Genomic DNA, 16330 nt, shown 5'->3' with positions numbered 1-16330 from the left:
GGCTTTCATTTTACTGACCAGTCTGCCATGTGGGACCTTGTCAAATGCCTTACTAAAATCCATGTAGTCCACATCCACTGCACTACCCTCATCAATCCTTCTTGTTACTTCCTCAAAAAACTCAATTAAGTTAGTAAGACATGACCTTCCCAAAACAAATTCATGCTGACTATCCCTGATTAATCTGTGCCTTTCTGAGTGGCAGTTTATCCTGTCCCTCAGAATAGATTACCCACCACCAAGGTCAGACTGACCAGCCTAAAATTATTTGGCCTATCCCTCACACCCTTTTTAAACAATGGTACAACATTCGCAGACCTCCAATCGTCTGGTACCTCTCCTGCATCTAGTGAGGATTTGAAGATGATCCTCAGAGCATCCGCTATTTCCTCCCTGTCTTCCTTTAACAACCTGGGATGCAATCCATCCGGCCCTGGCGATTTATCCACTTTCAAGAATGTCAGATCCTCTAGTACTTCCTCTCTCATTATGCTTATTATATCTAATCTTTCACACTCCTCCCCTTTAACTACAATGTCTACATCAACCCTCTCCTTTGTGAAAACAGAGACAAAAAAATCATTAAGAACCCTGCCCACATCTTCTGCATCCACGCATAAGTTCCCTTGTACATCTCTGATCGTCCCTACCCTTTCCTTAGTTATCCTCTTGCTCTTAATGTACTGATAAAACATCTTTGGGCTTTCCTTGATGTTACCTGCCAATAATTTTTCATGTACTCTCTTTGCTTTTCTAATTTCCTTTAATTCCCTGCACTTTCTATACTCCCCCAGGCTTTCTAAAGTATTAAGATTTTTGTGATCGTCATGGGCTTTCTTTTTCTGCTTTAACTTACCCTGTAAGCTTCTAGATCACTAACAGCCTCTAGATTTGGCAGTACCACCCTTTATCTTTGTGGGGACATGCCTACACTGTGCCAGTAGTATCTTGCTTTTGAATGCCTCCCACTGGTTTGCCACTGATCTTCCTTCAAGTAGCTGTATCCAGTCCACTTTCGCCAGGTCACCTCTCAGTTTCTTAAAATTTGCCTTCCCCCAATTTAGAACGTAGGGGCTAGTGGTTATTGAGGCTATAATAGAAGCCTTAAGTAGAATCTAATTGGTAACCTTCAGTGCCGTTGCAGAGATTTTCGTAGAGAGGGGTGTTACGGCCAGGTGAGAAAGGTGTCTGGGATCCCTCTCAGCCTTCACCTGGTCTTAGCGTAACAGGATTTAATTTTAAACACACCGTGTTTCTAGTTCCCCCTTGGTGAATCCTTGTTCACTGCTTTCCAATTATAAGGCAAAGAAACTGGCACAAACAGGTTTTCATAGGTTTAAAGAAGAAAAGTTGAAATTTATTGAACTTGAACTTAAACTCTCAATTCGGATGACGCCTACGGATACATGATGTGCCCACGCTATCATGCATATGCGATACACTCATGCAAATAGAGACAGAAAAGAGCAGAAGAAAAATAAAGTGGAAAAATTTGAGTCAATATCTGAAGAGTTTTTGTTACAGTTCTTCGAGCTTACTGTAGAGTCCTTGATTGTGGGTAGATTTTGCTTTTTGTTGGGGCCCAGTAGTCGTCTTAAACCTTGTTCACTGTAGGAGACTTTTCTCTCCTAGGGTTCATGTGTCTTCAGTGGATTCTGAGGCTTGTGAGAAAGAGATGGGAGCAGGCAGACAGGAAAGATCTTCTCAGTCCAAGAGCAAACAGTCTTTCTGAGTTCAAACTCTCTGTGGCTAGTTCCAAAGACCCTGGAACAGCCAGTTAGTCATGTGATCAGCTGGTCTAACCAATCCATGATTGCATCACAGTAGTAGTCTCTGGAATGCTCCTCTTACATACAATACCTGGTGATCAAGGTCCATTGTGGATTGAATGTGTCAGGGAATGGTCCTTTGTCCTTCCAAGCACTGTCTGTTAATATGCAAATGTCTTTTCCAGCCACGGCTGATCTGTTTAACAAGCCATTTCCTCGCTCCAGCAACAGATTGGTTTACTGTAAGGTGCCAGTTATGCCTCAGTGGGTAGCACTTTTGCAGCTGAGTCGGAAGGTTGAAGGCTTTAAGCCCCACTCAAGGCTGACCCTCCCGGTGAAGTGTTGAGGGGGTGGTGCTGTACTGTCAGAGGTGCCATCTTTCAGATGAAATGTTAAACCAAGGTCCCATATGCTCTCTCAGGAGGATGTTAAAGATTCCATGGCACTATTTTGAAGATCGGGAGTTCTCCCCAGTGTCCTGAGCCAATGTAAATCCCTCAATCAATGTCATTAAAACAGATTATTTGATCATTTCTTTCTTTGCTGTTCTGGGAGCTTGCTGTGCACAAATTGGCTGTGGCGTTTCGGATATTACAACAGTGACTAACTTCAAAAGTACTTCATTGACTTTAAAGCACTTTGGTGCGTCCTGAGGTTGGGAAAGGTGCTGTATAAATGCAAGTCTTTCTAGATTTTGTGCTCAAGTTTCTGGAGTGGAACTGGAATAGCTTGCATCCTCGCAGGTGAATAACCCTGTTTTACAAAGCATATTGCTGTCCTTGTAAAACCACCGACTTAGCGGGAGCACCCTATGTGACACATTTTCTAACCTTCACACTTCCTGCTTCGTACTTTGATAATTATAATAATTATATTCGGGATCCCAGGCAGCGTTTTGTCAGGTGTGTGCTGATTGCTCAGTTGTTTGACTCATTCAGATTTTAAAATTGATTCACGTGCAATTAACATTTTTATTTTTGTGTTTGTTTTCTTAGCATAGATGCATCGTGCTGAAAATATATCTGAGTGCATTTATTCTTTTTTTTTACTCAGAAGTGTGTTTGGGATTGAGGCGCCTGATGTGGTAATTTACCTTCTGTGCTGTACTATAACTGGTTTTGTCAGCTCTTTTATTTTAACCTTTTTGCTGTAGCCTAATGTGTACGTGCGGCTATCAATCTCATAGCCCACATGCTCACGATCTAATCACTTCTCTTAATCCTAGGATTCTCTGCCTACTGTTCCTGACCCCATTGTCCCCTACTACAGCCTCCCAGGAAGACCCTCCTCTCTCCATTCCCGCCCCACCCAGACCCATCAATACCATCACCAGATAACTCAAAAAGTTACTGCGCTGTGCTCCCTCTTCCATCGAGGCACGGGCCTTCCCGTCCACCACTTCCCAGAGCCACCTTCTCTTGCCCCTTCCCAAACCGACAACCCTTTATCTTCACTGGCACCTTCTTCTGACAGTTCACCATGACCTCCACAGTTACAACGGCAGATGATGCTGAGGCTGGTCAGACTTAAACATTCCCTGGACCAATTTAATAATTTAATCCAGCTATATTGAAATTTTTTAAATTGATTTGTAATCAAGTTCAGTGATGCGGATTTTGCAGTCTGAGACGAAACAATGGCACTTGCCACTGACCTTGAAGAAAGCTGCCCACAAAGATGTAGATATCTTTTTGGTGTGGATTTCCTCTTTCCTGACATCAGTTTGAATCTGGCGCCAAGTCAAGGGGATCTCCAGGTGTCCAGCAACAGTGATGTTACCAAGCAAGGTAAACAGTATTCTGTCAAACAGCATGGCAGTAAGTAAAGTGCACTGACATCCTTCACTTTTAATTCAGTTTTAAAAAGATCAGAATAAATGTTTGGGACCTAAACATAGGATTAAGATAGAGGCTGAAATATCATAAACTTTTTTTAAAAAACATTAAATGTGATTTTCATATCATAATGGAGAAATTTGACATTCCACAGATATGAAATTGTTTTATCAGGGTCAGTGAGGCTGTCCAGCAGTAACTATGAACTTAATACACCATTTTAAAAACCCAGTTATACCTTATTCAACAAGGGTTTTTCAAGGGTTTTTATAGCGAAACTAATGGCGTAAAAGGACAAGTTCTCGTCAGTTCAGTGATTTCTATTTGATTGCAGCCTTGGGGGACTTCAACAGTGCACCCTATGGAGAAGTGGTGAATTACTGACAGCAACCTCTGGATTTCCATGTTTTACTGCACATGTGCGGACTCCAGAAGTTGCTGTCTATTTCAGAAGAGTAATGACCGAACACTGACAGTTTCACATCATTACTATTGCAAAATACGGGTCACTGTGTTAGGCACAGGTATTTATCAGTACATGCTGGGTTTTTTTTGAGCTAAAGATTATGACAGTTTATTTGGGATTTTATTTCTATTTCATGCCAGTTTTCTAAATCAGAGATTACAGTTAATGGTGTTGAAACCATTAATTGCTATCTGACATCTTGAAGTTTTAAACAGCCAACTTCAGGAGTATAAATCCTGAACATTTTAAAAAGTACATTTCTCCACTTGTGGCTAAATTAAGTGGCATGAGCCTGGTAGTTACCCTGACAGCAGAACCCAGTGAGTCACCTGGCCACAGTTCTTCCAGCTCGATAAGCTGCTAAATAATATGCTGGAAGCCTAATGCTGATCCTGACAGCGGAATGAGCTACCCAGCATAGATATCCCAGCACAAAGCTCCCACAGCAGTTTAGTATTCAGCATTTCCAGTGTTTTTCCTTAACATTTAAGGTAATTGGCAAACTTGCCAGAGGGGAGATTAACAGCACCTGTGACCTTTTGATATATTGCATAATGTCTATTCTTAGTCACTTCCTTTCAAGACAGTTTCTCCAGTTCCTTTGATGCTGGAAATCAGTCTCTTCGGCAGTCTTCTACACTAACTCCATGGCTTGAAAGGTCTTTGCAATCGAAACTGAACACACCAGTGACCCAGGCACTACACTATTATGACATTTTCCAACCTAGTCGATCCAGCAGTATAATTATGCATTCTGTTCCCTGTGCTTACTGCTGTTCCACAGCAATTTAACAGCTTCATTGACGAATCTTACCTGCTCTCATTTCTTTCTACTTCACCTACATCATTCAAACTATACTTGCTTTTCCTGCCAATGTATAAACCTTGCACTTACCTCTGTTGAATTTCATCTACCGTTAATGTATTTCATTGCAGATTCTATATAACTCCTGTTGTAGGTCCCTGCAGCTTTGATTGCTGTCTCTTGTTTAATATCATCTGCGAGTTTCACCAGCTTGCATTGAATCTCTGTCCCTAAATCATTAATGTAAACTCAGAGTGGTAGCATTATCAATTATCAATTAGCAATTGTTTCGAAACTCTCCACTTCTGGTTGTTGTACTGCCAGCTCGATAATACTAAATGTAGACCACAATAGATAGTGATTTGGAAATAATTGTCTAAAGCATTCTCTTTCCAAACATGGACTTTGAATATGTTTAACAGAATGTTTAAAACATTATTGAGTTAACCGGAAAGGTGGTTTAAAGGAAGAGTCTCAGCTGTTCATCCGGAATCTGAATCTTTGAAAAGTCTTGGGGAAGTGCCTCCTCATTGGGAAATTCTTCTCCTGCTGTCTGAGCTGAAAAGGTCCCTTTTACTGCACTAATCAACATTAACATATGCTTTACGCTCAATGAAGGCCTTCAACTTCCACCAATTTCCTCCCAACCTTCCTAGTAGTGAAGAGAAAGCCATTGTAGAATTAAGATGCCATTGTAGGCAGAGGTTGGTGAAAATTGCTTGGGGCACTTGTATGGCTAGCTATGGAAGCTGTTGCATAGAGAAGCCCTGCATTTAAAGCATGATGACTTGAAGTAATTAATAAGTTCCTAAGTCCACAAAAAAAATTCAAATGTTTGTTGAAATGTCAAAGCTGTTCCAATAACAATATGGATCTCTTAATACGAATCAGCATAAAACATCACTTTTTTCAAAGATTAATGAGGCGACAGACAAGTTATTAACATAAGGTATGGATGCCCATGTCTTATAATAATTGTAAACTTGACCATGAGAGCTCTTGGTTACAGCAGCACCTGCCCACTCACCTGTATAAATGCTTGAGAGTCTTTAATTTTTGGTTTCAGGTTAATCTGAGCAGCCACCAGTATCTGTTCACAGCTGTGGTGGATCCGGCTGAGATGCCCTGCTTGTGTCTACGCCATGATGTTGATGCACTTCTGTGGCAACCACATGCACGACTGGAGAACATGTGGGAGCACATTGGGACATTCAATGCTTTAGGTAGGACATCTTACATGAACGCTTTGCTGGTCAGTTTGTTGGGCAGTCTGTGTTCCATGAATGCTTCACACGTTTTGATAAGTTGTGATTGACAGGTTTTTTTGTTCATTTAGGTTTCACTGTTGCGTTGTTATTTTTGCATGTTCAAGGTTGCCTTCAGTAGTAAATGTGTAAGGTTGTGTTTGACAGCCATCCGCATAACATGTACAATGGGGTATTTCAAATCAGTTTTATGAGGGATGCACTGCATCAGACGTCACACAATATTTTCAAGCCTTGACAAAGGGAGGGTGATTGTAATCGATAGTATATCTGTTTAGCATTAACTCTTGGATTGATAATCACCCTACAGAAGAATCTTTCTCCCTGGGCCAATGTTTTTCTTTGTTATCAGCTTTGCACTTTGACACCAAAATAAGCATGACAGTGATAGTTTAATGACTGTAACGCCAAGCTTATAGTTAAATATACACTTCAAACAAAATTAATGCAAAAGTAAAATAAACCTGTCATGCAGGCCCCCACCTGCTAAGAATGAGGCATATTAATTTTGTCATATGAACATTGATTCTAAAGTGGCTGGGAAGAAGAGAAGGACTGTTACAAGGGCTGCCAGACACTTAGCTGAAAAACATTTGCATACTAACAGACAGTGTTTAAGGAGACAAAGAACCATTCCCTGACACATGCAATTCACAAAAACAAGGACTGGTAAACCAGCTGGTCACATGACTAACTGGCTGATCCAGGGTTTTTTTTAACTAGCCACAGGGATTTGAACTCAGAAAGACTTTGCTTCTGGACTGAGAAGACCTCTCCTGTCTGCTTCCATCTCTTTCTTTGGACCCACTGAGGACACATGAACTTCAAGAGAGAAAAGTCTCCTACATCGAACAAGGTTTAAGAAGAATACTGGACCCCAGCGAAAAGCAAGACCTACCTACAATCAAGGACTTTATAGTAAGCTCGAAGAACCATAGCCAAAGCCATCTTCAAATATTGCCTGAAACTTTTCCACTTTATTTCTTCTGCTCTTTTCTGTCTCTATCTGCCTGTGTGTATCGCGTATGTATGCTAGCGTGGGCGCAACGAGTGTCCATAGGCATTAACTGAATTAGAGTTTAAGTTTAATAAAGTTCAACCTTTTTTTCTTTAAACCTAAGAAAACCTGTTTGTGCCAGTTTATTTGCCTTATAATTGGAAGTTAGTGAACAAGGATTCAATAAGGGGGAGCTAAAAAAAAAAATGGTGTGTTTAAAATTAAACCTGGTTATGGTAAGACCAGGTGAAGGCTGAGAGGGACCTCTAGACCCCTTTCTCACTTGGTCGTAACAAAAACTGTGAATATTTTCAATTCTATTCACCCTACTGATTCTATTTTCAAGGTATTATCTTTCAACTCATTCTTTCCTGTCCTATTTTTAAATGTTACTTTGTTTTTTCTACCTAGTCTAACTATCCTATTGTTTTCCCCCTGAAAATTAGTTTTTAAGCTTTTGCTTACCTTGTTGCTTTTTCCTGGCTTCCATGCATTTTGGAGGTGGGAACGAATTTTTTTTAAACCATCTTTAGCTGAAAATCTCTTTTAAAGTTCTACCTTCTAGCTGGTTGAAGGTTTGGACTTGAAAGCTTGATGTGGGCACATCATACTTTGAATCACCAGATTTTGATATCTTGTGGTGCTCGCTCTTTTATGTCACCAACTCTGACTGCTATTTTGATTACTGCCCGAAGCTGGACAACTCTCCAGAGTTTTTTAATGACTCTCAAATTTCGGCCTCGGCTGAAATCACCTTCTTTGGAGGTTCAGTGTTTGAACAATCGCTGCACTTTTCTTTGCCTCATCAGACTGGCAACAATATTTAGTCCTTTTCTATCCTGAATAACGTGAAACCTATTTGTATCCTTTACTGACCCAGTAGTTCGGCTAATCGTTTAGACGTTTTCACAGCTTTGCTCCTAATTCTTGCATTGTATCTGTTTCCTCACTGTTGAGTTCTTGTGATCACCATCTCATGTTTACCTCTTGTCGGATATCCAACCAACGACAAATTGCATTTATCTTCTCTTTTCTTGGCATTTCTTTGTGGACGAAGATTTTGAGAAGTTTGTAGTCATCGGTTTCAGGCCCACTGGTGGCTAGTCAGGCCTATCCGTGACCGGCAGATTCACCCACAGCGGGTACGAGTGAAGGTGTAGATGCTGCTGGGGGCAATTGGATCTATCCTTCTCCTCTTTTTCTCTTTCATACTGTTTCTTCACTCAGTCTCAAAGGTGTCTGTAGCCCTCCTGATGTAGCATCACGATCATGGCCTACACTCCCCACTGGTGATGGTCGACATGGCACACAGAGAGGGACTTCTTCAGCGAGTCCTTGAAATGTTTGCATCTGGCCCCTATGTATCTTTTACCGGTAGTCAGCTCACCAAACAACACGATCTTGGGCAGGCGACTGTTGTCCATCCGGGCAATGTGAGCCGCCCAACGCAGTTGGTTTTACAGGAGGATGGCCTCGATGCTGGTGATGTTGGCTGTTTCCAGGATTTTAATGTTTGTGATGTGATCCTACCAGTGGATCTTGAGGATGCTGCGGAGGCAGCGCTGATGGAAGCGCTCTAGAAGGTGTACACGAAGGCTGTATAGGACCCATGACTCGGCGCCATGCAGAAGGGTGGTGAGGACTGTGGCTTTGTACACTTTGAGTTTGGTCTGTACTCTGAGGCTGTGGTTGCTCCACACACATTTGTCGAGTCTGCCGAATGTACTGTTTGCTTTTGAGAGCCTATTGTCCACTTCCTTGTCTATGGTGGCATCAAACAAGATGACCCTCCCCAAATAAGTAATTTGCTTGATGGCATTCAGCTCGGTTCCCTCGATGATCATGCTTGGTGGTCTATATTCTTCTTGGGGTGCAGGCTGATGCAGGACTTCAGTTTTCTTTAAACTGATTTTTCGTCCGAAGTATTGTGCTGCCTCGGAAAAATGTGTTGTTATACGTTGCAGGTCTGACTGACTGTGCTCTCCTGGCCCACAGTCATCGGTGAGAAGAAGTTCATGGATGAGTTTTTCTTGTGTCTTTGTGTAAGCCTGAAGACGCCTGTCTTCGCCGGTTGAAAAGGCCTCCCTCAGTCCGGAAGCGTATATAAACTCCCTCCTTAAGGTCTTCCATTGTTTGCTGCAGCATCATGCTGAAAAAGATGATGAATAAGGTCGGGCCAGCACACATCCCTGCTTCACGCCTTTCAGATTCGGAAAGGACTCGAGAGGTCACTGTTTTGCTTGACTTGTCCGTACTGATTTTCATGAAACTGCTTCACCATGGCCAGGAACCTGCGAGGGCATGCAAGTTTTTCAAGGATTTTCCGAAGCCCATCTCTGCTCACAGTGTTGAATGCCTTTGTGAGGTCTACAAAAGTGGCATACAGACCTTTGTTTTGCTCACGACACTTTTCTTGTAATTGTCTGAGTGCAGTTACCATGTCTGTGATGCCTTTGCTTGCTCTGAAACCACACTGGCTCTCTGGGAGGTTTTCTTCCGCAATGCTTCTGTTCAGAAGTATTCTAGCCAGGATCTTCTCATCAATAGAAAGGAAAGTGATCCCATGGTAGTCGGAACAGTCTGATTTTTCTCCTTTGTTTTTGTACAAGGTGATGATAATGGCATCACAGAATCACAGAATAATTCAGTGCCGAAGAGGCCCTTCGGCCCATCGAGTCTGCACCGAAGCATTAAAACACCTGACCTGTCTACCTAATCCCATTTGCCAGCACTTACAGAAAGATCCTGTGGAATCCTGCCCTGTTCCCAGCAGGGCATGAAAAACTCATGGAGCTTGGTGTATAGGACAGGGCCACCATGCTTCAAGGCTTCTGGTGGAATTCCATCGGCTCCGGGGGCTTTGTTGTTCATCTGGTTGATGGCGGTTACAGTTTCCTCCAGAGTTGGGCTCTCATCCAGTTCTTCTTTGACAGGCTGTTGTTGGAAGTGATTGTTGGCAGTATCATGCACTGTGCCCTTGGCGCTGAAGAGAGTTTCAAAGTGCTCCGACCAGCAATCCAGGACTGACTCCTTGTCGGTGTGTAGGATTTTGACATCAGCGCTCCCCAGGGGGTTTTGGGTTTGATGTGCTGGTCCATAGACAGATTTTAGTGTTTCATAGAAACTTCTTATGTCGCCAGTATCAGCATACAGTTGCGTTTTTTCCGCAAGTGCGATCCACCAGTCATTTTGGATGTTCCTCAGTTTACATTAAAGCGTGCTGCATGCTTGACGGTAGGCTGCCTTTTTCTGTTGGCTGGCCAGGTGAGCCTGATAAACTGACTTTTTTATTTTTAGCAGAACTTGAATTTCCTTGTCATTTTCATCAAACCAGTCCCTATTCTTGGTGCTATTTATCTTGCATTTATATAGCGCCTCTAACATAGTAAAACATCCCACAGCACTTTACGGGAGCATTATCAGACAAAGTTTGACAGCAAACCACGTAAGGAAATAATAGGACAGGTGACCAAAAGCTTGGTCAAAGAGATAGGTTTTAAAGAATGTCTTAAAGGAGGAGAGAGAGGCAGAGAGGTTTAGGGGGGTGGAATTCCAGAGCTTAGGGCCCAGGCAATGGTGAAACAATTAAAATCGGGGAAGCGTAAGAGGCCAAAATTAGAGGAGTGCAGAGATTTCAGAGGATTATAGGGCTGGAGGATTACACAGATAGGGAGGAGTGAGTCCACAGAAGGATTTGAAAGCGAGGATATGAATTTTTAAAATTTGAAAACAAACCACACTTTAAACCAGTTCCCTATGGTTGGGCAGTACAGATCTTCTGATCCTCTGTTGGTGAAGTAAATGTTGTCGTTCTAGCTACCATGGAAGTTTTCAAACCTCACGATGCTCTTTCATCATGATGCTGCATCTTGGTTGAATCATATATGTCAGGTCTGCTGTCTCATGTCTCTGCCTGTCACACCTGCCTTCTTGATTAATTTGAAACATCCCAAGCCAGATTTATCCTTGCACAGAACATCTGAAAGTTCAATGCCAGAGCTGTCAAGTGCAATTTCATTAAAAAAAAACTGTCAACCACTTTCTTCCTGCACCGTCACCGCCCCCCCCACCCCCCCCACAACCCAACTGTCGGCAGCTGCTCCTTCTGCTCCCTTGCCCAAGCTGTCTCATAACTTTTGTGAAACCTCCTTTCCACCCCCTTCTACCCTGATTGCACAGTTGCTAGCCCGCCTGAAACAAAGCTGAGCTTTTTATCTTGTTTATTTTTCCACTTCAAACTGTAATCATAATGCTTTTGGTAAAGGTCACACTAACTGCACTCCTACCAGCGAGCTGGCTGAATCACTACACCTCCTCCATGTCCTTTTGTATTGTAATAGAAGACTTTCTGCTCATCTCAAACAAATTCCTTCATGTCTCGAATGCCTAACCCGGTGCCTATCAGCATCTGACTTTGATGGTTCCACCCTTCATCTATTACCATTCTTGGCTCCTTTATCTTTTCTGCCTTTAATGGAACTCCTACATCTCAATTGGCAAAGTTGCAACCAAAAGGTTGGACTTCCTCCTTTGTGCCAAGCAGTTCTTTGTCACACAAAGATTCCTAGTTCGAAGACATGAAAATTGTTGCCATATTTGGGCAAAATTTTCCAATATCTCTGTCACATTTCTGAACAAGTTAAAAGAGAAGATTGACTGATGGGCAATCCCTATCTCAAGCCTCTAATCTGTGCACGTGTCTCGCTCTCTCTCTCTCTCTCTCTCTCTCTCTCTCTCTCTCTCTCTCTCTCTCTCTCGGTCTCTTTGTCTTCTCCCCTTCTATTTTATTAATGTTGGTATTGTCATCTCTCTGCAGTTCCCCACCCTGCTTTCCTACTTTTTCCTAAATTGCACATACACCTTAAATGCTGTTCCTCGTCTGACATCCTCTTTGTGCTGAAATGCAGGAGCACCATGCAATCTCCTTCTTTAACTCATTCTTTTCCAGAACCTCAAGACTGTGGAACTCCTTATCTCTCTGCCTTTCCTTCATGCTATAAACCGAAGCTTGACATCATCAAATGGCTGTTGTCTGACTTCCTTTACTCTTCCCTGGTGGCTGCACTCTAGGCTGTCACTCCTCTCCTTAGCTTCTTGATTTAAAAACATGCAAACCCTCTCAATCTTGTATAACAATGTGGGTTCAAGTCTTACTCCAGAGATTTGAGCACGTAATCTAAGCTAACACTTCAGTACTGCACTCTTGGATGTGCTGTCTTTCGGATGAGGCATTAAACCAAGATCCCGTCTGCCCTTAAAAGGCGGACATAAAAGATCCCATTGCACTGTTTCAAAGAAGGGCATGGGAATTCCCCCTGGTGTCCTGACCAATATTTATCCCTCCATCAACATCACTAAAATCATCTGACCATTATCTCGTTGTGTGTGCAAATTGGCTGCCGTGTTTCTTCATTGCAACAGTGATTACACTTCAAAAAGTACTTCATTGGCTGTAAAGTGCTTTGAGATGTGAAAGTCGTTGTATAAGTACAAGGCTTTCTTTTCAGTCTACTGTCCAATAAACTTCAAACCTTTTCTTGTTCCAGGCTATGTTCAAGCATCTAAACGCGAGAAGAAGTTTTCGACGTGTGCTCCAAACTATTCCTACGCTGCTCTGTGTGAATGTTTCCGCCGAGTCTTCATTTACCGTCAGCCCACGCCTGTGCAGACTGTACTTTACAACCGGAAGGAAGCAAGGCGTGTAGGGCAGGTTGCCAAGCAGCAGGTTGCCAGCTTGGAAACCAATGATCCTGTGCTGGGCTTTCAAGCTACAAATGAGAGGCTATTTGTTTTAACAAGAAAGAACTTGTTTGTAATTAAAGTGAATGCAGACAACTCTCAGTAAATTCAATGCGATAATTCTGAGGGTTTCAGGATATCACGTAAAGTAGTTTGTTACAGTTCTAGTTTAGATTAGCGTCCCATAAGAGGTGCAAAACATATGGTGTTATCTGTTCATATAACTCAAGTTATCCCAGAATTACTACAGATTTTTACCACTTTGAGCTGATCTATGCACAGATGTGGCAGATTGTGCTCCATAAATGATGCATCTTGCTGATATATAGTTCAAAATGGCTTCACACTTTGGAATCCAAGCATAATGTTTCAGTTTGTGCAACAAAAACTGTGTGTGACCCTGCTGTGTCAAAGCACAGCTTTCTACCACTAATAAAAGTGGGAAGGCATCAGTGGAGTAGATGCTGATCTGGACTTGTGATATGCAGCCTCCACCGGACCGGGAAACTTATCAGCTTCCTTCCTGGAACCCCATATGACACACATCAAGAGGACCTCAATTCACACAGAAGGTGATTGCGAGCAATGAGAAAGAACAGCACAGTGACCCCATACCAGACCCAGGACCCTGTCAACTCGCTGCCCTCCACTCCCCAACCAAATGCAGAGTGCTGCTTACATATGGACAAATGCAGTCCCCACTGTTTATAGTGGGTGTGTTTGTGTGACCGTGATTTGCCTGTTATACATGATCGCCGGTATAATGGGGTAGTGCTTTGAGCATACTCAACTATATAACAATGTTGTAGATCACAAATAAACTAAACAAGACTGCTTGCAATGCATTGATTTATTTAAACTGTTTCATACAAACTGTAACCCCACACCACTAAGAGGATTAGAAGGGTTTAAGTACACAAAAGGTAATTGAACATTAACGAGTTATTACAAAAGCAAAATACTGCAGATGCTGGAAATCTGAAATAAAACCAGAGAATGCTGGAAACACTCAGCAGGTCTGTCAGTATCTGTGGAGAGAGAAGGACAGGTAACGTTTCAGGTCGATGATGGATGCTGAGAGATCTGCGTATTTCCAGAATTTTCTATCTTAATGAGGTTTTATTTATTTATGTATGTTCCTGACTCAGCGCATCTTACCGAGGTGTGTGCTAGTGAATAAAGCACGGCTTATCTCCACTTGAAATAAGCGGAGCGCTGAAGACAATGCAACCAGCAACTTTGAAATTGATAATGCTAATGTTTAATGGCCACAGCTTGTTGCCAATAGAAGCGGCTTCAGGCTTTAAGTGTGGATGGTTTGGGTGGTGGGGACTGTACCTCAACAACCTCAACGCACCATTACATGTGTATGCAAATATTGTGTGAACAGAATGTAGTGCAATTTAATGCAATATGAAAGTATCTAGATGTATTCGTTTGGTAGTACAGAATTTGAGTATTGCTGAAAATAGAGACATGTTGTCGAAGCTTTTTATCTTGCTCTTATCAGGACAATCTGCAAGAATACCAATGTAAGGGAAAACACTTTGCAGATGGAAAGAACATGTACAAACATTGTGCCTGTTCCAGCTAAACAAAGTAAATGACAGCCATTCACTGGTTCATTCCTCAGGGCAATGCCTTGACCAATCAAGAGTCAAGCTGCCTGGTCTAAATTTCAAACAAAGCTTGGCAGTTAACTGTCAGTCACTGTAAACTGGTGCATTTTCCATGGCAACACCTCTACCAATCAGAGTTCACTTGCCAACCAATCAGCACTCTCTTTTCATATAGTATCAAGTCATTGTTTTCCCTTACATTGGTATTCTTGCGGATGGTCCTGATGAGTGCAAGACAAAAAGCTTCAACAACATATCTCTATTTTCAGTAGTATCTAGATGTCTTATGGCCTAGATAAAACAAAGTTTCCAATATTCACGCATATTGATTTTCTGATTTCAGCAAACCTGGCTCAATTGTTACCTCAAAGCCAAAGTTTGTAGGTTGCAGGGTATAAGCTCATAGTCTAGGTTTATTGTTTGGTGCAGTACTGAGGGAGTGCTACATGGTTGGAAGTATTATCCATTGGATGAGTTTTTAAACCAAGGCCTTAACTGCGTACTTCAGTGCTTTAACTGGGCACTAAAGATCCCATGCCACTAAAAGACCAACAACCGAATGTTCTCTGGAGTCCTGACCAGAATTCCTCCTTCAACCAATATCCTCAAAAACAGATTAACTGGATTTTTACCTTGTTGCTGACAAGTTCTTGGTGATCCTGCTGGGCTTTTACTTTGCTGCAAACTTCAACTTTCGAAGCAGGTTCCCGTCATCGCAGCCTTTCGCTGTCTGAGGCTCCGAGAGCAGGTGTTCCCTCTTGAGACTGCCACCACTGGTTGTTTTCCTTACAGCCTGCTCTGAGGCTGTAATTGCTGGATTCCCTTCTGTACAGCCTGTCTGCTTGCAAAAAATCTAAATTTATCTGGAACCAAACGTCAATAGCTTATTGTCCTTTTCCAATATGCAAAGTCCAGAAGTCTGGTTTTGCAGAGCCACCTGGGCCTTCCCATTGTTCCCAGGTGTTACAGCTGCCTAGTACATTTGCATCTTCAGAATCATTGACCCCTGGTTTTACGACTCGAAAGTTTGGGAGGCTGAAACAAATTGTTTTTCAAAAAAAAATTTATTTGGTCTGTGTTCTCTTGGTAACCAAAATTTCTGACTTGTCCTTTCGCAGAGTGGATGTGAGGTCCCTTGACTTTCCGAATTCCATCTTAAACTTTTAAAAATCACATTTTTTAAAACATAATCATGTTATAAAGTCCAACATTCATAACAACTAATGTCCTTTAGAGAAGGAAACCTGCAGTTCTTACCTGGTCTGGGCCATACACGTGATTCCAGTCCCTCACCGGTGTGGTTGACTCTTAACTTACCTCTAAAATGGCACAGAGAGCCATCCAGTTTAGATAGATATGAATGAGCAATAAAATCTGTCCTTGCAGCATTGTCCACATCCCCAGAATGAATAAAACAAAATAGGGAATGTGGTCAGTGGTGTCAGAGTTGCTTTACATATTGCAGCCTCTCAGAATGTTCTTGTATTATCAAAGTAAAATTGGTGAGACAAAGACTTTTTTGACCTCCATTCATGCAAACCAGCTGCTTCTGTGCTCAGGTGAAACATAAGAGCCAAGTTTTTAAATAAGATCTCAGGGGGCTCTCCATAAGGCCAGAAATACCCAGAGATTATGAAAATGGTTTGGCATAGCTGAGCCAGATGTGCATCCATCAATTTTCTCCTAGCTCATGTTCCAGTCCACCTGCTCAAAAGTTTGCAGCTGTTCCTTACAAGCAGTTATACATTTAACATGTCATGAGCTGCTTTTATTCAGTGGAAATACCTATGTGTCAATCAGACCTCTGCACCAACTACTTCAGATACCATTCCGTA

The 16330-nt window shown here is 42.2% G+C and overlaps 1 protein-coding gene across 2 annotated transcripts in view; it reads left to right on the top strand.

Moving 5' to 3' along the window:
- Positions 1-13730, top strand: part of nudcd1 (NudC domain containing 1) — a 137751-nt gene extending 124021 nt beyond the window's left edge. For both annotated transcript variants that reach the window (XM_068032588.1, XM_068032589.1), the window contains exons 9-10: positions 5942-6098; positions 12684-13730. In XM_068032588.1, the coding sequence (XP_067888689.1) occupies positions 5942-6098; positions 12684-12982 (456 nt within the window). In that variant the 3' untranslated portion in view covers positions 12983-13730. The remainder of the gene's footprint in view (positions 1-5941; positions 6099-12683) is intronic.
- The last annotated feature ends 2600 nt before the right edge of the window (positions 13731-16330 follow it).

This window comes from Heterodontus francisci, chromosome 5 (assembly GCF_036365525.1).
Source record: "Heterodontus francisci isolate sHetFra1 chromosome 5, sHetFra1.hap1, whole genome shotgun sequence".
In the NCBI taxonomy this organism is placed as follows: Eukaryota; Metazoa; Chordata; class Chondrichthyes; order Heterodontiformes; family Heterodontidae; genus Heterodontus; species Heterodontus francisci.
This window is presented reverse-complemented; position numbering and strand designations above follow the sequence as displayed.